The sequence below is a fragment of the Oncorhynchus mykiss genome, chromosome 22 (assembly GCF_057628025.1).
Source record: "Oncorhynchus mykiss isolate SJ-2025 chromosome 22, ASM5762802v1, whole genome shotgun sequence".
NCBI lineage: Eukaryota > Metazoa > Chordata > Actinopteri > Salmoniformes > Salmonidae > Oncorhynchus > Oncorhynchus mykiss.
The window spans coordinates 12,051,293-12,074,947 of NC_143043.1; the positions used below are offsets into that span (position 1 = coordinate 12,051,293).

Genomic DNA, 23,655 nt, shown 5'->3' on the forward strand with positions numbered 1-23,655 from the left:
CACTGTGGCTATTTGATCATAATGTAGGCCTATCACTGGCCTACCATTAAACAACTATGGAGAAAATGCATCCCATAACATATTAACATGGAAATAGCTGTCTCTATCATTCAGTCTACAGTAGCAGCCAATATGTGGTGTTCAATCTTGGCCTACATTCCATGAGACTTTTGGGGGAAAAACATGTAGGGATAGACATTAACCTGTTTATCCACTTGTCATTCAGACAAGGAGCTGACTGAACATGTTGTTGAAGAAACCACTTTTCAAAATAAAATACATTATTATTCCCATGCTATTATTAGATCATCTGACAAATGATGCTAACCTCTGACTTTTGGCTACTTAGCTTATTCAAGCCTGTCCCAAAATACAACACTGCCCCTTACAGTAAAAAAGCTCTTTACCTGACTTGCTTTTCAAAGATGGCTAGAAATGTTTTGTGCTCTTGTAGCAAGCAACCACTCCCCCATTGCTGTCTAGAAATTAGCTATATCTGGGCTAATAACTTGCTTACTAGCAAAGAATATGAACAAATGTACACACCTAGCTACATGCAGCAATTGCTTTGATCTCGAAACAAGTACATTTAAGCACATTTATTCATGACCACTCATGCTGTAAACACAGTCCAGTTCAAAGTAAATGGCACAGATCCATATGTGGCAATGGTCTATTTGCATATAGGGATACTGCAGCTCTGATTGGTTATGGCGCACCAGTCTGTGTATGGGCCTGAGTCAATGCAATATAATCGTACTCCAATGTGCTCTGGCTACAAGAAAATCTCTTGCATAGTTTGTTTTGCTTCGGTATGTTGCATTGAACGTGGCTAACATTGTGTTGATTCGATCACAATTTTCACAGTAAAGGCAAACGTTGATGGTGTTAACTAAGGGGGAAAACTAGAAAGTTAGGTCAAGTTCAATCTTGTGCTTCTCTGCGCGGGCTGATATTTCTTCTGCGCGGCAGTCCTGGGGCAGCTGCGCGCAGCTTAGAGGTAACATTGGTCCTTTACCTAGCCTAATGTCAGAACCCAGAACCAAATCTCTGTCACACCAACTGACCCTATACCAGCTTTATGAACGCAAATAGGAATTATGCCTAAATTGTTACAAGCTTTATTGCCAAGTATCTCTCTCTGATCCCACAGAGTGCTGTGGACCTGTGGACAAACCACCCGGTACAACACCAGATCCCCAGCTGGTACCTAACACCACAGAAATTACAGGTGGGTTCTGCTCTTCCAATCAAACCATACCAGTGTCTGATTCTAATCAAATGAGTCAGACCTGAACTGTATTTGTTACATGTGAGTCATTTTACAGACTCTACAGCCCTTCTCCAAAGCAACTTTGCAGTATAAAGCAACTTGCGTACTGAATAGTAAGCATAAAAAGCCATAAGCAAAACACTTCAGAATGTAAATAGTTATCAATGGTTCTAAATGCCTGTACCTTTCCATTCTCTTCTAGCTCCTGGATCAGCTCCGGACCAACCGGGCCAGTCTGAAACCACCACAGATGCAGATTCTGGACCAGCTGGAAAAACAGTTCTCCCTCATGCAGCAGCATCAACATCAGGTACAGACACACACACACATATAAGCAAACACCACACATTTTATTATAAACGGTATTTAAACTGTTGTCTCTCTCCCATCACCCCTTTAATTGGCTAGGTGAGACAGCAGGCAGCAGGACAGTTGCGGCCCACCCTACCCAACGGCCCCTCGCTGTCCCCAAACTCCCTCCCCTCCCCTCACCCCCTCTCCCGGACTTCACCCGTCAGTCAAACCACAGCCCGTCCCCCCTGTACTGCTCAGCCAATGGCCAACACACCTTTATCTTCAAGTCCCCTTGGGCAGCTAGGCAATCCAGAGGGGGGAACTGTGGGCAATAATCGCACTCCCGGTCTACCGGGTGCAGGGACGTTACCGGGAGGTGGCGGGAGTAATGGAAACGTGCCTTACCTACAGCAGAACTGTCTACCTCACAACTGCAATGCCACTAGTACCAGTAACCCCAGTACCCCCACCAGCAACAACACCAGTCACAGCAGTAATAGTACCAGTAATGTAGAGGAGGCCTGGAAGAGCCAGCAACGTACCAACTCCACTCAGGTACATATCTTTTTGTTTCGGTCTCTCTTTAATTCTGACGAGTTCTTTGTGTCTCTCTCACTTTTACTCTTGTTCTATCTTGTTTGTTAACTGTTTGTATCTATCTTGAAAGGATGTAACATTTCACCATAATACATTGGCCCTCAGTTCAAATGTTAAAGATAATACCGCATCGGTCCGCTGACACCAAACCGATCCAAATGTACAATGCATCGGTCGAAAATCTATTCAAATGTTACTAATTACCGATTCATTAAATGGTTTTGAAAATATCTAATATTTTGTGACAATTGATGCAGCCTCCTCTTCAGTCTCAAACTAAGCATATAACTGTTAACAGTCATTGATCTACAAGTCATTTTTTGCATGCCAAATAACCATAGGTAATATCAGTAGCCTAGTCAAACTGCTCACTGTTCCCAGCTTCGTGCACTGACCAACGCGAGGTAGGCATCCTCTTCCTGATCTTGCACATCTGTGTGGCACCTTAAGCATTCAAATGCTTGATATTAGCTTGATATTAAGCTTAATTAGTTGAGTGACAGCTAATGTAATTTGCTAGGTTATTGTTACCAATGGATTATTATAAACTGTGTGGTTTGAGCCCTGAATGCTGATAGCCGTGGTATATCAGACCGTATTCCATGGATATGACAACACATTTATTTTTACTGATCTAATTTCACTGGTAACCAGTCTATAATAGCAATAAGGCACCTTGGGGGTTTGTGGTATATGGCCAATATACCATGGCTAAGGGCTGTGTCCAGGTACTACGTTCATAAGAACAGCCCTTAACTGTGGTATATTGGCCATATACCACACCTCCTCGGGCTTTGTTGCTCAATTGAAAATGGTGTTATAAAAGTAAGCTACCGGAAGCACAACTTTCATCTGGCGATACCTGCTGAACGGGGCTTACAAATAATTTGATTTTGATTGTTCAGGTTCAGCATCCGCAATAGTTTTGGTTGTTTTGCTTTAAACAATCAGTGTACACCAAACATTAGGAACACCTTGGGATGCCATAGGGATGCTGGCACATGTCAACTCATGCTTCCCACAGTTGTGCTAAGTTCTCTGGATGTCCTTTGGGTGGTGGACCATTCTTGATACACACGGGAAACTGTTGAGCGTGAAAAACCCAGCAGCATTGCAGTTCTTGACACACTCAAACCGGTGTGCCTGGGACGTACCACCATACCCTGTTCAAAGGCACTTAAATCTTTTGTCTTGTCCATTCACCCTCTGAATGGCACACCTACACAATCCATTTCTCAATCGTTTCTGGGCTTAAAAATCCTTCTTTAACCTGTATCTTCCCCTTCATCTACACTGACTGAAGTGGACTTAACAAGTGACATCAAGGGATCATAGCTTTCACCAGGATTCACCCTGTCAGTCTGTCATGGAAAGAGCAGGTGTATATGGTAATTTTTTGACGCACAGGGTAAAGTTGATAGTTTCATAACGAGCAATCACTTTTGTGATGCGCACTGCATGGCAAAGCAGGAGAAGAAAATAAGCTCACTAAGCTTCCAAACGGTCAAAACCATTACATTTTGAGATGGGGGGGGGGTGTGTGAAGTCAAATCCATTCAGGGAGACGCAGACAGACCCAGCGCAGACAGACGCAGCGCAGACAGACGCAGCGCAGACAGACACAGCGCAGACAGACACAGCGCAGACAGACACAGCGCAGACAGACACAGCGCAGACAGACACAGCGCAGACAGACACAGCGCAGACAGACACAGCGCAGACAGACACAGCGCAGACAGACACAGCGCAGACAGACACAGCGCAGACAGACACAGCGCAGACAGACAGCGCAGACAGACACAGCGCAGACAGACACAGCGCAGACAGACACAGCGCGTGAGCTCCATTAGCAGCAGATTTGAATTTGTAATGGGAAGTGAATGTATTTATTCAGCAAAAGTGCATCGAATCAAGCCGTTATCAAACCAAATCGCGTCGATTCGTTTTCTAAATCATACCAAATAATTTAAAACTGAAACGTATCATTGCCCATGCATCTAACTAGATGTTTATTGATCATCTTGAAAGGGAAAGATTCATATTCCTACTTGTGAATTCTCTATTGCTCACTCTTTCACTCAACCTCAACCTTATTTTGCTCTGACTTGGTCTGTCACTCCGTTTTCTTGTTTTGCATCTCATTAACTGTCTTGACCCTCATCGCTGATCAGTCTGTTTTTTCTACCCCTCTATCCAGGGGCTTCACAAAGGTCCAGGTTCACATTCGGCAGGTCCCAATGGAGAACACCCTTTCTCTTCATCCTCCTCCCAGGCCGCTGGATCCGGTGCTCAAATTCTAAATCAGGTCGGACATTCTACCGGGCCCTGCCCTGCCTCCTCTTCCTCCTTCTCCTCTTTGCCACAGAGGGCCGGTGCCCCCAACCACCTCCCCTCCTTGCCCCTCCACCCCGCCACCACTACCTCAGTGGCCCAAACCAAAGAGACCACGCCTTCAGGAAGCAGCAGTGGATTGGCTACCACCACAGGGACACCGCTTAGTCCCGGTACCACTGCCCCTATGCAGGGATTGGCTAATCACATCCAGCAGGGGGCGGTGACCACAGACAGCTCGTGGAGCCAATCCCAGACCGGCTCTCCTTCTCCGGGCACGCTCAGTTCAGACAATCCTCAGCTCTCAGCCTTGCTCATGGGAAAAGCCAGTAATAAGGATGTTACTAACCACGATGATAATAATAATAATAATCACGGTGGTGTTAATCAAGGAGCCACCATGGACAATAACATCAAGGTCAACAACATCCACCCTGGTGTCCACCACGGAGGTCCCAAACCCCTGTCGGAACGCTCTGTGGCCTCCTCGCCCCTCTCAGCCATGTCCGCCTCCACCCCCTCCCCCCCGCGCTGCGCCGACCACCACCCCTTCACAGCCAACAGCCTTACCAGCCTTATCAGCAGCCCGTCCAACAGCGGAACCACCGGAACCGCTACCACTACCCCACAGGTCAACGGTAAGGGGCTAGAGGACTCTCGGAGCCCAGTGAGAGTAGAGCCCACTGGGGTGTCTCACAGCAGGCCGGCCCTGGCCCCATGGTCCTCAGTCTCCATCTACCCCAGCTCCAGCCAGGTGCTCAAAGCATGCAGGTAGGACATCATATCCTTCTATCACATCGGTCACATTTAATTTGTAACCTTTGGTGTGCTTTTTTGAAAGAAGTCAATGGCTATGGGATGGATATTTCAAATGCTGCATGTTCTAATGCAATGTAGTGTTTTTTTCTTGTAAAGGCCAAACCAACTACAGCAGTGGTGTTCAAACTTTTTCAGCAGGGACCTCGTTTTTTTCTTTGACTCCAAATCTAATGAGGCAACCTTAAAATCTGCACATCAACAAATAACCTTCAGTTGATTTTTTTCATCTATCAAAATAATTATTAAAAAAATATAAAAAAAACATTTTACAATTTTTTTTCTCTCCAAATTAGCGTTCTTGTATATTAATCATCTGTACTCTTAGTGTTTTGTTCCAATTTTGGCGACCCCACTGCAATTCCCCCGTGACCCCAACTTGAATACCCTGAACTAGAGTCAACTAGAGTTCACTCACCGTCTGTGTCATTTAGAGTTTACTGTGGGGGCCACTGCTGACTGTTTGGTTTGAGTTGCAACTTGAAGGTCTTGGTGCTGTAGCAGCCTGGCCGTATTGGCCAGTTAGCCCTTAGCCTGGCCTGTTTCAGTTCTGGTCTGGGCAGCCAAATACTTAATTTGGGGCCCACTGAGTGTGGGGAGTGTGCTCTGATGTAGGTCAGGCTATCAGTGGGTTGGAGAGGTGCTGATGACTAGGTAGGTGGCTAATGTTTCCGAAAGGGGTATATATGGTGTGTACAAGGAGTGTCCAGTAACTGACAGGGCTGTAGAGATCCTGACCAGTAAGCCATGTGTACACAACCTGAGCCATAGGTGTTATTCTACTGCACATATACTGCTCTGTGTATGACTATAGCTTTGGTGAACCGCTACCCTAGGGTTCTTTCTCTTACTGAGCCTCAAAGTACAGGTTCCAGTTCTGTTCTAACACTGGTCTGTTTTAATTGTTTTAATTGTGCTGCACAATGCATGCATGTCTGTCTTTGCTTGTGCTGCTGCTATTAGCTGAAGCATGGTTCATCTCAGTGTCATTGAGCAGCCAGACGTGTTCTCTCTCTCTCTCTGTCCCCCCTACGTCTTTAGGAACCTGGGGAAGAACGGCCTGTCCAACAGCAGTGTCCTCCTAGAAAAGTGTCCCCCTCCCAGACCCCCTCCGCCCCCCTCGCCCTCACTGCCAAAGGACAAACTCAACCCCCCCACACCCAGCATCTACGTGAGTATACAGCCACGAGGGTTTTTGTTGAGATTTCATTACTTTGTACTTTTTACTTGCAACAGTAAATGTGGTTTTCATCCTGAAGTTTTTAGTTGCGTCCGTCGCTGTCCCAGGAAAACCCCTGTGGTAAAGGTCTTAGACTTCATCAGAACGGTCTAATGTGTGTGTGTTGCTCTCCCGTGGTGTGTAGCTGGAGAATAAGAGGGATGCGTTCTTCCCTCCGCTCCATCAGTTCTGTACCAACCCCTCCAACCCTGTCACCGTCATCAGAGGGCTGGCCGGGGCGCTCAAACTGGGTGAGTTACACACTGATGGTAGTCCTATACCGTCGTTACACACTACTGCTGGGGGAATTACACTTTGCTTACACACTCTAGCAAAACAAACATTAGTCATCGTTCTAGTCCTGATTGGGATCTCATTTGAATTTTACTTGAATTTTTCTCCCCTAAGGACAGAAAAGCTTTGTGTGTCTGTACGCACTCATTTGCTTGTGTGAGGGTGTGTGTGCTTGCACTCATTCACTCTCTCACAGGCTTGGGTGGGTGGGGATGTGTGTGTTTGTGTGTTGAACAACTTGACATGTATGACAACAGCACCACCTGCAAGCAGAGAGTGTCATTACATGTATAGCATCCAAAGTAAAGTAGCCAACGGCTGCCAAGGAAAGCTATTGGCTCCCTCACTTCATCAGCTAGCTCGTAACTGCATCACTGTACTGTAGCACACCACACACAGACTTGAAACTCACTCTTAATAACAGGATGGATAACTTTTAGTTCATTAAGCTAGTTCTTCTGAACATTTTTCCACTCCACTTTTTCTCCCTTTCCCTCAATCCCCATCCTCTGTCTCCCTATTTTCTTTCCTCTCTTACTCTGTACCTTCTCCCTCCACCCTTCTTTCTCTCCCTCCACTCCTTCCTCCATCCCATCCTTCTCCCCCCTGCCTCTCTCAGACCTGGGTCTGTTCTCCACTAAGACCCTGGTGGAGGCTAACCCAGACCACCTGGTGGAGGTACGGACCCAGCTGTCTCAGCCCACCGACGAGAACTGGGACCTAAGTGGCACAAGGAAGATGTGGCGCTGCCAAAGCAGCCAATCACACACCACCATTGCCAAGTATGCCCAGTACCAGGCCTCATCCTTCCAGGAGTCACTACGGGTTAGTAGAGGGAGATGCACGTACATACACAAATCCACCACCATCATCTCCAAACAAAGTCAGTACAAGGCCTTGTTGAATAGAAACACAGTTTTGAGTGGTATGTTGTCACTGAATATTCACATGGTCACTCCAGACATAGTTTTGTCACTTAAAGAGAATAACTTCCCAGCTTAGAATGTTTGTTGCACTCCATTTACTGAACTCACTCAATGAACAGATATGCTCAAAATATACCTATATTAAATGCATTTTCCAGGAGGAGAATGAGAAGAAGAAGGAGCAGGAGGCAGAGGCAGCCAATGCAGAGAGGTAAGATGTCTGTCTCTGTCTCTTTCGGTCTTTCTCTATGTCTGTCTGTCGGCATGCATTGTGTGATATCTCTCTGCTCTGTCTAAACTACATCTCCCATGATCCCACAGTGTGACACGGCGGAGGAAAGGGCCCTTCAAACACATCAAGTTTGGCACCAACATCGACCTGTCTGACGAGAGGAAGTAAGTGTTCCACCCAATACTATGTGGTTTTGTTCATGAAACAGATCGCTGATGTTTTGTATTTCATTTGACAATTTTTATATGAACCAGATTATGGCCTGGTCCCAAAACAACCCTTGTCCTTTCACCTATCCAGTCCCTTCAGATTTACAAACACAGAAAGGGTATGGCCTAGGTAGGACTGGGCATTGGTATCATAAAGAGGGTCCCTCAGTTTGGGAGCGGTGTGTGTCTGTGCTGTAGTGTTGACCTCTGACCCTTGCTCTGTGACCTCCTTTCAGGTGGAAGCTGCAGCTGCAGGAGCTCAGTAAGCTGCCAGCATTTGCCAGAGTGGTGTCTGCTGGCAACCTGCTCAGCCACGTAGGACACACCATTCTGGGCATGAACACTGTCCAGCTCTACATGAAGGTCCCTGGGAGCAGGACGCCAGGTTAGACACACACAGCGAGAGCCACACATGCCGCAGAGACACACAGACACACACACACACACACACACAAACACACACACACACACACACACACACACACAATGCTGTTTGTTAGTGGTAACTGTCGCGTGTTTTGTTTAACAAGGTATTTGTGTCTTGTCTTCCAGGTCACCAGGAGAACAATAATTTCTGTTCAGTGAACATCAACATTGGCCCGGGGGACTGTGAGTGGTTCGCAGTGCCCGAACATTACTGGGGAATCATCAACGACTTCTGTGAAAAGTACGTCAACAAAAATCTCCTACCTCTAACCCAACACAAAGTTGATATCCTACCTCTGTCTCTTTACAGCCAGTGCAGTCTAAGGTTAGAGATGTCTTAACTCAATTTTAACTCAGATTTAAGTGGTATACTTGGTACTAATTTAAGGAAAGGGAATATCTCAACTTTTCATTCATTGCAGATGTAAAAATGTATTTTTGTATTCATGAACTACCCAGAGTATGAGTAGGGGTCTTCAGAGAATGAGCGAGTGTCCATGTGCATCCTCTGTTTCTAATGTCGGACGTGTGTGTGTCTCCTGCAGGAACAACATCAACTTCCTGATGGGGTCATGGTGGCCCAACCTGGAGGACCTGTACGAGGCAGATGTCCCCGTCTACCGCTTCATCCAGCGTCCCGGAGACCTGGTGTGGCTCAACACGGGCACCGTCCACTGGGTCCAGGCCATCGGCTGGTGCAACAACATCGCCTGGAACGTAGGACCTCTCACCGGTAAGACCAGGAAGGGACATGGAGAACAAAGGGATATGTTTAATATGGGAATACACGGTTGTTTTATGGGTTTTACGTAGAATTGGTTGGGACATAATTAAAAGATGATGGATGGATGCTGATAGGCGTGGACTGACACATTGAGATCTATGACCGACCGGCTCGATTCGGTCTTATGTAGCAACGTTTTTAATGTTTGTTTTTTTACATTGGATAAAAGTAGAAACTCCAAGCTAGAAAATGATATATCATTCACTATAGTTGAGAAACAATGGGAAAGTCATTCTGCTTTGAAAGTTGATAAACTTGTAACCCCACTTTTGAGAAAATGGACCTTGAATGTTTTGGTACACCAACTGGAGAGCTCTTCTTTGTCTACACCTATTCAGCATCATTCACACCCTCTTAAGTCTTAGCCCCACTCATCTCTTTAAGGATTCATGTGAGGCCATGTACTGAACAACCAAAGATTTCAAAACTAAAGGCTGGTTTATACTACGATCGACATGTCTGTATACAGTTGTTGCAGTAAACATAAACATTCTATTGTCATCCAATGTCATTTGGAAAGTATTCAGACCCCTTCCCGTTTCTCACATTTTGTTACATTACAGCCTTATTCTAATATTGATTAAATTACTTTTTTCTTCATCAATCTACACACAATACCCAATAATGACAAAGCAAAAACTGTTTTTTAGAAATGTTTTCAAATTTAAAATACAGATACCTTATTTACATAACTATTCAGACCCTTTGCAATGAGACTCAAAATTGAGCACAGGTGCATCCTGTTTCCATTGATCATCCTTGATGTTTCAACAAGTTGATTGGAGTCCTCCTGTGGTAATTTCAATTGATTGGACATGATTTGGAAAGGCACACACCTGTCTATATAAGATCCCACAGTTGACAGTGCATGTCAGAGAAAAAAACAAGCCATGAGGTTGAAGGAATTGTCCATAGAGCTCCGAGACAGGATTGTGTCAAGGTACAGATCTGGGGAAGGGTACCAAAAAATTTCTCTAGCATTGAAGGTCCCCAAGAAATCAGTTGACTCCATCATTCTTAAAATGGGAGAAGTTTGGAACCACCAAGACTCTTCCTAGGGCTGGGCGGGAAGCCAAACTGAGCAATCAAGGGAAAAGGGCTTTGGTCAGGGAGGTGACTAAGAAACCGATGGTCATTCTGACAGCGAGTTTCTCTGCTGCGATGGAGAACGCTCCAGAAGGACAACCATCTCTGCAGCACTCCACCAATCAGGCCTTTATGGTAGAGTGGCCAGACGGAAGCCATTCCTCAGTAAAAAGGCACATGACAGCCCGCTTGGAGTTTGCCAAAAGGCACCTAAAGGACTCAGACCATGAGAAACAAGATTCTCTGGTCTGATGAAACCAAGATCAAACTATTTGGCCTGAATGCCAAGCGTCATGTCTGGAGGAAACCTGGCACCATCCCTACGGTGAAGCATGGTGGTGGCAGCATCATGCTGTGGGAGTGTTTTTCAGTGGCATGGACTGGGAGACTAGTCAGGATTGAGGCAAGGATGAGGAGAAAAGTACCGAGAGATCCTTGATGAAACCTGCTCCAGAGCGCTCAGGACCTCAGATTGAGGCAAAGGTTCACCTTCCAACAGGACATCGACCCTAAGCACACAGCCAAGACAACACAGGGGTGACTTCGGAAAAAAGTCTCTGAATGTCCTTGAGTGGCCCAGCCAGAGCCAGGACTTGAACCCGATTGAACATCTCTGGAAAGACCTGAAAATAGCTATGCAGCAATGCTCCCCATCCAACCTGACAGAGCTTCAGAGGATCTGCAGAGAAGAATGGGAGAACCCCCCCCCAAATACAGGTATGCAAAGCTTGTAGCGTCATACCCAAGAAAACCCGAGGCTGTAATCGCTGCCAACGGGGCTTCAACAAAGTACAGAGTAAAGGACCTGAATACTTATGTAAATGTAATAATTGCAACAACAACAAAAAAACGTTTTGCTTTGTTATTATGGGTTATTGTGTGTAGATTGATTAGGGGGGAAAAACAGTTTAATATTTTTTTTGAATAAGTCTATAACTAAAATTCGGCAACTAAAAGCAACTTTCTAAACAATGTTTTGGTTAGTTTCAAACTTGTTAGCTAGCTGGCTATCTAGTTCAAATACTGACCATATATAGCTGACAACATCTTAACTTGAGCTAATTTGTATGAATTATTACAGGAAAATAAATCCACAACAAGATCATTAATTACAAGTTAATGGTTGAGCTAATTACAGAAAATAGCTTACGGTTGTGAGTGTGACAAAATAAAAGCAAGGTATTCCACTATATCAAATCAAATAAAATAAAATATGTTTATTTGTCACATGCACAGGATACAGAAGGTGTAAACGGTACAGTGAAACGGTTACTTATATAGTGGAGTCTTTTGTTTAGACATGTAGCTAGCTAAACAATGATCCATAATCCCAACTCATAACGTTACTACCCTGCATGAATCTACAGGTAGCTAAAGCTAACCAAATAGGTTCAATGTTAGCTAGCTAGCAATGCAAATGGCTCTGAGATATGACTAATATTACTACACAGATCAGACCCGTAACGTTAGCTAGCGAGCCAGTCAGCAAACGTTAAGCTAGCTAACAGTACGCTTTAACTTGCAATGAAAACTACTTTGGCAAAATTAGAAACGTATAATATCTGAAAATGTAGCTAGACTCTCTTACCCGTATTCATCGATGAGCGCTTCTCCCTCTCTGTCACGGATGCCATGGTTGGACTTAGTTTGAAGATGTAATCCAGAGACAGGTGTTTTATATCTCCTTAGCTATCATACTCTACTTCCAATGGGCATTCCACTGATTTCAAAACTCAGTCCTCCAGAAAGTGAAAAGTGGAGAGTGGAGAGCATTGGCAACATTATCACAGTTCTTTGTGATACCTTTCAAAAAAGCCATGTTAGAAAGGATTACCTCCACATACTGAGCAGTTCATGTTATAGACAGAAGCATGTTGCATGGCAGACCAATCTGAACTCATCTCTCGGCATGTCTAGCCCACCCATGGCCTTTTTCCGTGGCTAAACCAACTAGGCTCGTAATATAACAATTGTATTCATATTTATAGATGCCATACAAGTTTTTTATTAAGGTATATGAAAGTTCACATGTTCCAGAAGGTATTTCTGCCTCTCCTGTGAGGTAGGGATTCGCGACACGTGACTTGTTTCAGGAATCTAGGCGTATGACAGTGTCAACTTGTGGCAATGACATAGTGAAGTTTGAAATGTAATTGTCATTTGATTCTCTTCTTCCTGCTCCTCTTTCCCCTTTATCCCATTTTCTCTCATTCCCTCTCCTTCCATGTCTTCCTCTCTCCAGCATACCAGTATAAGCTGGCGGTAGAGCGATATGAGTGGAATAAGCTGCAAAGCGTCAAGTCCATCGTCCCCATGATACACCTCTCCTGGAACATGGCCAGGAACATCAAAGTGTCCGACAGCAAGCTCTTCCAGATGATCAAGTGAGTCACATGCGCACACACACACGTCATTCGTTCCCTCTCTCGCTCACAGACTCACTCACTCTCTCACCACACACACAGCTCACCCCTGTACGCGTCTGTCTGTCTCTGCTAGGTACTGTCTGCTGCGGACATTGAAGCAGTGTCAGATGCTGCGGGAGCTGCTGCAGGCGGCAGGCAAGGAGCTGGTGTGGCATGGCAGGACCAGGGACGAGCCCGCACATTATTGCAGCATCTGCGAGGTACACACACTAGGGATGTGACAGAGACAATTTTTCTTTAATTTAAAACTGCAACAATAAAAAAAAATGTGGTTTTCCGTTAGAACGTTTAATTAAAATTCCACGTCAATTCGTATTGTGTGGTATGACCTCTCTGGGGCAATGAAGTTCTACCGCAGTCATACAGTAGGCGCCATCTGGAATCTGCTTCAGGCAGCTGTAATGTTGTCCCGAAAGCAACCTTTAATTCATATTGACTCTAGTGTTCTTTCCATTTGTTATTTTGATTTAACCTTTTATTTAACCAGGCAAGTCAATTAAGAACACATTTTTATTCATAGCGACTATCTGGCAAGGAGCAAAAAGCCTCTTGTATGAGCATTAGCGACTCACAAAAAAAAAGAAACCTAGCCAAGTAATCACATTTCTTCTCCTTACATTCTATTTTCTCTCCGTTACGTGTCTCACTCAATTTCTATCCGACCGCTCCATCTAAACACGCGTGCTGCACACCCAGACTCCCATTGTTGCATTAGGTAGGCCTATTTGTAAAATGTTTTCCCTTTGTGATGATGATCGGGAGCTGTTAGTGGTAGTTTTGTGATAACTGCACTGTGATTTAAACATTTTTTGGAGAAAAAAATTATTTGGTTAGTGATTTAACATTTCAACCTTTAAACGTTCACATACACACATGTGAACGCGCGCACACCTACCTCCTTTCACAATCTCACCTCTCCCTCCATCTACAGGTGGAGGTGTTTGACCTTCTGTTTGTAACCAGTGAGAGCAACAGCAGGAAGACATACGTGGTGCACTGTCAGGACTGTGCCCGTAGGGGGAGCTCTAACCTGGACAACTTTGTGGTGCTGGAGCAGTACAAGATGGACGACCTCACACAGGTCTACGACCAGTTCACACTCGTAAGTCAGCAAAGACACTAGTGATTTTATGATGACCAATAGGCTAATGACCACGTCAGATAAATAGTTTACACCAGTGTTTCCATTAGCTGGTAATTGCTGACTCTTGGCTCATTAAAATATATAGAAGCAGACAAATAAAAACTGCTGGATAAATTGTCCAGCAGAAAATATCCTGATAAATACATGTCCTAAAATCATATTGGCTATGCATGAAGGTTTGTTCAGGTTGTCTTTCAATCGCATTGTTTCTCTACTCTGCTTCTACTCTACCTGTCTTGAGATCTCACTAGCAAATTTGCAACATTATATCAATTCTGGGTCCGGCCCACAACGTTTCCCTTGCCATTGAGTCTGACAGGCATGTAGAGGGGAAGTGTTCGGGTATTATGACATTTTTCTACATTAATCTCCCTAAAAGTCCACTAAGGAGGAGTATTTAATGTTGCTTCTCTCTTCCTCTAATCTAATACCTGGTCGAGTGGTGTGCTTAGAAATGCTGAAACAGTGCAAATCAAACTAGCTAACTAGCTACTGTACCAAGGATGGAGGCATAAACAAATGGAAAAATAAATGGACATAAACACCATATTGACAAGCCAGAGGGACCGAGGAAGATGTGCATTGTGCAAGGAGCCAACATTCACTTAGGCTATCATTCCTCCTTGCATAATTACTGCAGTCACTGCCATATGGTATCATTGAAGAGAAGACTCACTCTTAAAATGTGATAGTATTGAAAGTAGTAAGTCTACACACTTGTGAGTCAGAATTTACATTATTTCAAGTAAGAGTATATGATCATGCACACTTTGTAAAAGTGTACTAGTTCACTAGTAAGGCTTTAGGAGTTTAACTGTTTACATAGCCAAAATTAATCTCGTCCTTCTCTCTCCCTCCACAGGCCGCTCCTCTGCCTTCCTCCTCTTGACGGTAACATTCTGTTGTTCTGAGGACAATAAGAATCCTCCCTGGACTCCCGAAACCTACCAGAATACCCTTTTCTGATATTCAGGAAGTAAGCCAGCAGTCCTCCACTGCTCTCTGTAGCTATCCCACAAGGCAGCTGTGTGAAAAGCTGTGTGTCTATGCAACCTGCCCATAGCAGAGGTGTCCCCCCCCTAGAGGACTGGAGGGGGAGGGCATTGCTCCTGCCAGCTACTGCCACCAGACTGTTCCAATGCTGCCTGGCTCAGCTGTAACTTCTCTAGAAAAACACACAAAAATGGACAAAAAATAGTGACTGGCGACTTTTTGTATATATTATGTTATAACTGGCAACAACGTCACACAGACTACTGACTTGCAGAATTGTTCCTTTTTTAATTCTGTTTGTGGGCTGATATACACCTTCTCTAAGTTTGTTTCCCTTGAGATGAGTCCTAGCATAGCTGGTCTTTTGTATGTTAGATAGATACTACTTTGGGCAAGAAAATAATAAGAAAACAACATTTTGTAATGTGAAGAGTTAGATTTATTATTTTTTTTTTACAGCTTTTATTATTATTTTGGAACCATAATAATGTTTTGGTTCTGTAGGTAAAGAAAGGAATAAAATGAGAGATAAAAACAGCCAAGTCACCAAGAGAAATGAGTTGCACATAGACTTTTAAGGAATAAACTTTAATTTGTGATTTTCATTTTATTTCTAATCTTGTTGTAAATTGACCTTATTTATAAAATGCATATTTATTGCTTGAGAATCTTTGTTGGAATGCTGTCATTTTTTTCTTCAGAGTTCCTGCCATTAAATTTGAAGGAGTCGTGTCATTTTATACACGGCCCCTCCTGTTTTCTAAATGAATAAAATTGCTTTAGCAAAGCATTGTGCAGAGACCCTCGTTGACATGCTTTTATTGTTTGAAAGATGTTTTATGCGTCATTTAACAGAAGTTCTTTATTTACATGTGGAACTTCTCATGTTTCTTCTTTACATGTTCATCTCTCCTATGATGCACAGAGCTGCTGTGACCGGTTCACTACCTGACAGTAGCTGAGGTCTAAAGCAGGTAAGCAGCAGGCAAGCACTACACTACAGCCAAGCACTACAAGCTGCTAAGTACTACAGACTTCACATACACTGCCCGTGCAGAACCACCACCCCCTTTGTGTGCGTAGTCAATTCAGCTCAGTGCATAGTCATTCCAGCACACAACACTCCACAGAGTCCCTTTGTTCAGTCTAATATCAAAGCCCTGCAGTCCCACCAACTGTCTGGATCACAGTTCATATGTGCACTCTGGGCACCTGTGGACTTAACATTGTCTATGGCTGTAGCAGGGTAGTATGGGTATTGTAGTCCTGTCAGCTCTCAGTAGTCTTGGTTGTATCTGCACTCTGGGTACCTGTAGGTGTAGCGTGGGTTGCAGGGCCTCATGGGTTTTAGCAGGTCCATCAGAGATCCTACTGCTGCCATGATCCTCCAGTCAGGCTGGCTAGGGTCTGCACAAACACCCAGCAACAGGGGCACGTCTCTTGCCAACCTCCCCGCCTCTGCCTCACCCTCCATGGGTAGCCTGGTTGGCTGGGCCCCCCTCTCTGTGAGCAGCAGTCTGGGCAGGAGTGCTGTGCAGAGCAGAGTGAGGCTCTGGGTAGGGCGGACAGAGCTGCAGGGAGGAGAGCGATGGCAGGGGGATGCACCCTGACCCAGGCAGGAGAAGATGTCCCCGCCAGAGCCTGTTTGGGAGGGAGGGTCTGGGGGGAACCCTGGAAGAGAGAGGGTAAGTGTGACTGTATCCAAATGCTTTGACCCTTACTAAAAACACTGGATAAGTGTAGGTGGTATCAAATGTTATTAGTCACATGCAGATGTAGACTAAAGCCTTGTTCACACTGCAGGACTTAATGCTCAAATAAGTTTTGTTTTTCAAACCTGTCGGTTCAGACTGCAGGATGAAGAACAAATTATATCAGATATGCCAAAAATTGGATTTGAGTCTCTTCAAACTGCCAATATGAACATGGCTTAACAGTGAAATGTTACCCTATGGGACCTTTTCCAACAACGCAGAGTTAAAGAAGGTGCAAAATAAAATGTTTTAGATGAGGAGAGTGTCGGAGTGCAGCTCAATATTAGGAAAGTGTTCCTAATGTTTGGTATACTCCGTGTATATGTTTTAATACATATACTGTATAATTTATCTGCATCCATTTCCTAGTATGTAATATCAACAAACAAGGTTTGCCACTGAGTCCTCTTTTACTGCTGAGATGACAGTCGTTATAGGGATACGTTTACCTAGTCTGTGTGTGGGCCTATTGCCCACGTTATTTCAACCCAATCTTTTATATGATGCCACAGCAAGGATCCTGACCAACACCAAGATAACTGACATCATTAAATGTCCCCACTGAGCTTCTGTATATCTGATACAGTGGAATATATCGTCTTTGTTTCATAAAGAAAGGAACTTCACTACTCTCATTATCAGGGAGCTTTTTTTGTCTGTTGTAGGTAATTACAATTCTGTTACAGCACACAGCATCTCAGTAGAAGAGCTAAAAGAGACGCCATTGCCTCCGATTACTAGCACACAAAAGAAACCTGGGTTGTGTTCAATAGGGAGAAAATGTTTTGAAACGGAGGTTCTACCTAAACTTGTACGATAAGAGCACTGTTGTTTGTGACCCCAATATAATGATTTGCAGAACAGGGAAAAAAAGGAAGTGTGTTAATTGACCGTTTCTAAAAAGAGGAACAGGGTAAAACATATCCTTCCTGTATCAGCTACATCTGGCTGGTAATGATTAAAAGACTGAACCTTGATAGTACAGTGATGTTTCTGGAAAACTCCCTCTGCTTGTGTGTTGGCTAACCCCCCCTTTACGCTACTGTTACTCTCAGTTCATCATATATGCATAGTCACTTTAACAATATCTACATGTACATACTACCTCAATCAGCCTGACTAACCGGTGTCTGTATGTAGCCTCGCTACTTTTATAGCCTCGCTACTGTTTTTCACTGTCGTTTATTTCTTTAGTTACCTATTGTTCACCTAATACCTTTTTTGCACTATTGGTTAGAGCCTGTAAGTAAGCATTTCACTGTAAGGTCTACCTGTTGTATTCGGCACACGTGACAAATAAACTTTGATTTGATTTGTTTCTCTGCAGTGGATCAGACAGACATGCTTGTGTAAGCCACACAATAAGCTCATAACAATAGATACTTTTAAGGAATATTCAAATGAATATTTATTCTGATCACATCTGACTATTTCGGACTCTCCCAGCTATGAACATATACTGTATTTTCACTGTTATGGATGAGGTGAGCCCAACCCCATGTAAAAGAGCTTTGAGTTCTTTGGGAAAGTGAAACCCCTTGTCGTCGTCATCAACACAATCCTCATCATCCACATCCATATTTCCATAGTCCCCCTATCCTCTAACGACAGAGCCAGTACCCATTTGTTCCACTCACCCTGCTCCAGGTCAATGACCCCTATGCTGCTGGCATCTGTGATGAACACTCGCTGGTCATCCAGCAGGCCGAACATATCCTCCTCTAGCCTGGTGTAGTAGAGCAGGAAACCCAGACTGTTGTGGCCCAGGCCCTGGGTGATCTGGAGTAGCTGGTAGGCCACATCCACCCTCTGGATGAACTCCCTGGAGGAACCATAAAGGCCCCACAGAGGCCTGGAGCTTGCCCACACCATCAGCCTGCCACACGAGCCCTGGTAGCGGGGGAATGGCCAGCCCTCGGTGCCTGGGAACATCTGGTGATGAGGAGGGGAACATGGTGAGCAAACCGAGGGCTGGGTTGTTTGTTTTGGTTACACCTACAGGGGGAACTGTTCCTTCTGTTCTCAGACACAGTCATCTGAGGTCTTTGCTGCTTTTATTGTGTATCAGAATCTCCATGGTCTGTGTATTTATAGGATACCAATAGCTATAACCTTTCTATTGTCAGTATTGTTCAAGTAAAGCTATATACAGTAACTGGTGAACCAACAACCTTGATTACATCAATCATCCAAATCCGTCCAAAGCCATTACAGAACGATGTCCACAAGTTTCCTGGTTTTGCACTTAGAATGCTAGAGTGAACTTATGCCTGCACTCAAGGGCTGGTTTCCTGGAAACAGATTATTCCTAGTTCTTGCAAAAATAAACACTTTCAATGGAGAATCTCCATTTTAACATGCTTTTTAGTCCTAGGATTTATCTGTGTCAGGGAAACTGGCTGTGAGTATCTATGTATGTCTCTGGACCACCTGCAGTATGAGAGGCTGTTGATTGACAGCTAGCGTGTAGAGCAGCCGTAGTTTGTCTCTCTCTGAGAAGTGCTTCATCTGAACACTGCCCACGTCCACCACCTCAGCATAGCGGCGCACAACGCGGTCCAGCAGTCTCTGGGAGGGACAGCGCAGCAGGGGAGGTGCCAAACCCTGGATGGGGTACAGCCAAGGTTTCAGGAGGGTGCCACGTTACCGAATATTGAAGTTTACTCACCTGTTTGCACATCTGTACCCATCCACACCTCTACCTGTTAACATCTATTCACACCCCTACCAGTCCCTAAGTCATTTACAGTATACACTACATGACCAAAAGTATGTGGACATCGTCGAATGCTCGTCGAACATCTCATTCCAAAATAATGGGCATTAATATGGAGTTGGTCCCCCCCTTTGCTGCTATAACAGCCTCAACTCTTCTTGGAAGGCTTTCCACGTTGTTTCCACAATGTTGGAACATTGCTGCGGGGACGTGCTTCCATTCAGCCACAAGAGCATTAGAGAGGTTGGGCACTGATGATGGGCGATTAGACACGGCTCGCAGTCGGCATTCCAATTCATCCCAAAGGTGTTCGATGGGGTTGAGGTCAGGGCTCTGTGCAGGCCAGTCAAGTTCTTCCACACTGAACTCGACAAACCATTTCTGTATGGGCCTTGCTTTGTGCACGGGGGCATTGTCATGCTAATACAGGAAAGGGCCTTCTCCAAACTGCTGCCATAAATTTGGAAGCACAGAATCGTCTAGAATGTCATTGTATGCTGTGCGTTAATATTTCCTTTCACTGGAACTAAGGGGCCTAGCCCGAACCATGAAAAACAGCCCCAGACCATTATTCCTCCTCCACCAAACTTTACAGTCAGCACTAGACATTGGGTCAGGTAGCGTTCTCCTGGCATCGGCCAAACCCGGATTCATCCGTCACACTGCCAGATTGTGAGGTGTGATTCATCACTCCAGAGACCGCGTTTCCAATGAGTCCAATGGCTTTACACCACTCCAGCCAACGCTTAGTATTACGCATGAGGATCTTAGGCTTGTGTGCGGCTGCTTGGCCTTGGAAACCCATTTCATGCTCCCGACTAAAAGTTATTGTGCTGATGTTGAGGCAGTTTGGAACTCAAGGACAGCACGGTCCCGTTCTGTGAGCTTGTGTGGCCTACCGCTTCGCGGCTGAGCCATTGTTGCTCGTAGACGATCCACATCACAATAACAGCACTTAGTTGAAATTTGACAAACAGACTTGTTGGACAGGTGGCATCCTATGATGGTTCCACGTTGAAAGTCACGGAGCTCTTCAGAAAGCCATTCTACTGCCAATGTTTGTCTATGGAGATAGCATGGCGGTGTGCTCGATTTTATACACCTGTCACCAAAAATAGCCAAATCCACTAATTTGAAGGGGTGTCCACATACTTTTGTATATATAGTGTACATATCTATATTTATATTGCTCTACCTATGCGTACCTTCACAATATGGGGCAGCAAAAGATGTGATTGGTTCAAGCTCTGGAATCTGGGTGTGACCCTGAGGACGGCCTCGATGCTGCAGGGACCCTGCCGTCCCACCGAGCGACAGATTGAACGGTCGGAGGACGAGTGCAGACGGGGGGAGGAGAGGAACGACAAGACCACAGGACGCCAGCTTAATGAATCATCTGTAAGGTTCCCCGGGAAACTCTGCTTCTCAGCCAATGGGAGTGTGGTATCCGGGGACATCCACCAATCAAACCTGGAGCGGGGAGATGAGGGGGTGATTCAAGCTGCGGTGGGGAAGCTACTCAAGACAATTGAGATGCACCCAAAGTATACTTTGAAACACTGTATGTTCGAGGAAAAGCAGTGTGTAGAATGTAACCAAACCTTGAGTTGGCCACTTGAACAGTTGCCGATATGGTGGCTTGTCATAAGAATAAGGTAAAAAATCATAATCAGAAAACAAATGTATTACCCTGATATTTTCTATGTTTGTCTTGTTAGTCTATGTTAGTCTTGGATCACAGTTGAGGCTCAGTTGATCTTTCCTGGCCATTGCACGGCATCCGTTGGAAACAATGGAAGTTGAACCATTTTCTCTGGCAGATGGCAGAAGTTTGACAGGTGACTTGGGACATTGCGTGCCGTGTGTTTTGGGTGTATCAACATTAACCACTGTATGTGGAAAATGTTTTGTCATAATATTCCTTACGACGTTACACTCAGGGTCTCTTGCCACACATTACTGTAACATTGAAGTGTGTTAGGAATATACAGTACTACGTGCACAGGAAATATGTTTGTGTGTGATTTCCCCCAGAATCATGACCACCGGTGTTGATTGACAACCATTCAGCTGGGACAGCAGGTCATTACAGATGTCTATGTCATAACACCGTCAATTCACTAAGACTGTGACATTCATACATGCAATCCCTTGTGTTCTGAGCTCACTGTAAAGGGACTTACAAGTATTTAATAGTTGAGAGGCGAGAGCAAAATCAGCACTATTGTACCCAGCTATTGATTCTTAGTAAGACAGACAGACATACCTACCTTATCTGGTCCTTCAAGAGCTTCTTGCAGATGGTCGTCCCCACGCAGGCATTACACTTGTCCAGCCCCAGGAAGGCTCTCTGCAGGCTGAGGGCTTTCTTCTGGGGAGCAGGGGGAGTACCAGCAGCCTCCACTACTGTTGGAGCCCAACACACACATAGCAGCCAACTCAACACACACACTGTCAACCTCACAAAACCCACGGCCCTCGGATCACATCGCTTTAGGGGCATGATGGGAATGGATGGAGAGAAGGACCACGCACTGCACGCACACCCTCACGTATCACACGTATCACAAATACGTTCACACATGCATAGACATACTGACACACACTCACACTGATACGTTCTCAGACAGAAACGTAATACAAACAACTCAGTTTTGGCCTCGTCAGTCTTTTCTTTCTCTCTCCTTGCTCTCTCTCTGTCTCGATCTATGTCCCTCTCTTTTTCTCTCTTTCTTTCTCTCCGACCCACCCTGAATAGCAGCACCTCAACAGGAAACACATGGAGGATGCAGATAGCCCTGTTGCCGTGGATGCGCTTCCTCCAACCTTGGCCACAACCCTGAGCTAGCCTGTAACACGTGACCCCTAACCCCACCCATACCACTCTTACCTCCATAATGTTGGCAGTCCAAACCTGACACCCGGAGGCCTTGTAGCCTCACTCACCTAAGTGGGTGAGATGCCCTGAGTGTTAACAATGACCAAGATAGTACAAGCAGATCTGGGACCAGCCTAGAAATCCAGTGGTCCAGAGGCTTCTACTGCATAGCGCTCAGAGGTAAACCATTACAATTCCTTATTATGCATGGCCGACAGTCCTATCTGTTTTACACAATCTATTTCTATCTAAAAATTCTATAGTTTTGCAGCCCAGGTTCCCTTAGGTCCACGTTGTTGTATTGCTGTACTTGTAGATGTTGGATATTAAAATGAACCTTTAGTTAAGTATGAACGTCCTGGGCTTAGTTGTAGTCTGCAGAACCAATGCATAACCAGAAGGTGTCACTCTAGCTAAGCTTAAGAGAGGTCGCCCAATGGTGAGTCTGATGTGTTGACACCCACCCACAGACACACCCACACACACACCCACCACCCATTCAAGAAAGCACAGATCCTTAGTTCAAAGCAGTTATTAAATGCTGAAGGTGTATTCCAAGTGTGTTACTCACAAAGTGACTCAGCTGGTGTGCGTTCCATTCCACTTTGTTTTAAATCGTATATCCCGTGAGTCACACACACTTCGGCACATAACACACATGTCAATGTTTTGGGAGAGGAAATGGGATATACAGGGGGGTAGCATTATATTTCTGAGCTCAAGTACAGATGTAAGATCTTCATTTGATCAGTCCCTTGTTGCTGAAATTTTTGTTGTGAAGCAGAAAATGCAATCTTGTAGTGTATTCAAGGATTTAAAAAACTTGTAATTTCCAGAGTTGATTTGCCGATACAAAAAAAAATGGATCAACCCCTACAAAAAATGCCCCTTAATTATAATTCACATTTCCTGTTGCTGCAGGATTATTTTCCTGCTGTAGTAAACTGGCTCAAATTAAGATCCCAAATCTCTATTTACACCAGCCCAGATGGAACCACAGTAATTAGTGGAAGTGATGGTTTGGTGAAAAATGTGACGGACAAGGTTTGTTGGGTTAGAAGCATGCTCATTGGATTTATGGAGAGAGAGCAAGAATTGGTGTCATGTAGGATATTCTGTTTCTCAACCAGAATAAGCTAATAAGTGTATATTATATATATTATGTATATTATAAAGTACTTCATATAACGCTTCAGGCAATGCAGAGGCTGTATCTTTGGTTGATTCATCAGCAGTCTTTATCACTTCTGCTATGCA

General features: G+C 44.7%; 2 protein-coding genes across 8 annotated transcripts in view; one reads left to right on the forward strand and one right to left on the reverse strand.

The window, feature by feature from the left end:
• Positions 1-15,837, forward strand: part of kdm6a (lysine demethylase 6A) — a 92,913-nt gene extending 77,076 nt beyond the window's left edge. For all 6 annotated transcript variants that reach the window (XM_036958693.2, XM_036958694.2, XM_036958695.2 and 3 more), the window contains 16 exons: positions 1,154-1,231; positions 1,476-1,583; positions 1,682-2,122; positions 4,362-5,266; positions 6,353-6,482; positions 6,676-6,781; positions 7,444-7,649; positions 7,909-7,961; positions 8,072-8,146; positions 8,428-8,576; positions 8,744-8,858; positions 9,163-9,350; positions 12,730-12,871; positions 12,987-13,113; positions 13,845-14,015; positions 14,920-15,837. In XM_036958693.2, coding sequence (XP_036814588.2) covers positions 1,154-1,231; positions 1,476-1,583; positions 1,682-2,122; positions 4,362-5,266; positions 6,353-6,482; positions 6,676-6,781; positions 7,444-7,649; positions 7,909-7,961; positions 8,072-8,146; positions 8,428-8,576; positions 8,744-8,858; positions 9,163-9,350; positions 12,730-12,871; positions 12,987-13,113; positions 13,845-14,015; positions 14,920-14,946 — 3,021 coding nt within the window. In that variant the 3' untranslated portion in view covers positions 14,947-15,837. The remainder of the gene's footprint in view (positions 1-1,153; positions 1,232-1,475; positions 1,584-1,681; positions 2,123-4,361; positions 5,267-6,352; positions 6,483-6,675; positions 6,782-7,443; positions 7,650-7,908; positions 7,962-8,071; positions 8,147-8,427; positions 8,577-8,743; positions 8,859-9,162; positions 9,351-12,729; positions 12,872-12,986; positions 13,114-13,844; positions 14,016-14,919) is intronic.
• dipk2b (divergent protein kinase domain 2B) lies at positions 15,467-23,240 on the reverse strand. 2 transcript variants are annotated; one of them, XM_090215477.1, is made up of 6 exons: positions 22,131-23,240; positions 21,791-21,926; positions 20,726-20,990; positions 19,235-19,408; positions 18,442-18,736; positions 15,467-16,721 (listed from the first exon to the last, which is right to left on the reverse strand). In XM_090215477.1, the coding sequence occupies exons 1-6, from the start codon at positions 22,414-22,416 to the stop codon at positions 16,327-16,329; spliced, it is 1,551 nt and encodes a 516-aa protein (XP_090071603.1). In that variant the 5' UTR covers positions 22,417-23,240; the 3' UTR covers positions 15,467-16,326. The 2 variants fall into 2 exon arrangements, with proteins under 2 accessions (XP_090071603.1, XP_021434555.3); XM_021578880.3 differs by having other exon boundaries at positions 21,791-22,171.
• Between the last annotated feature and the right edge of the window lie 415 nt (positions 23,241-23,655).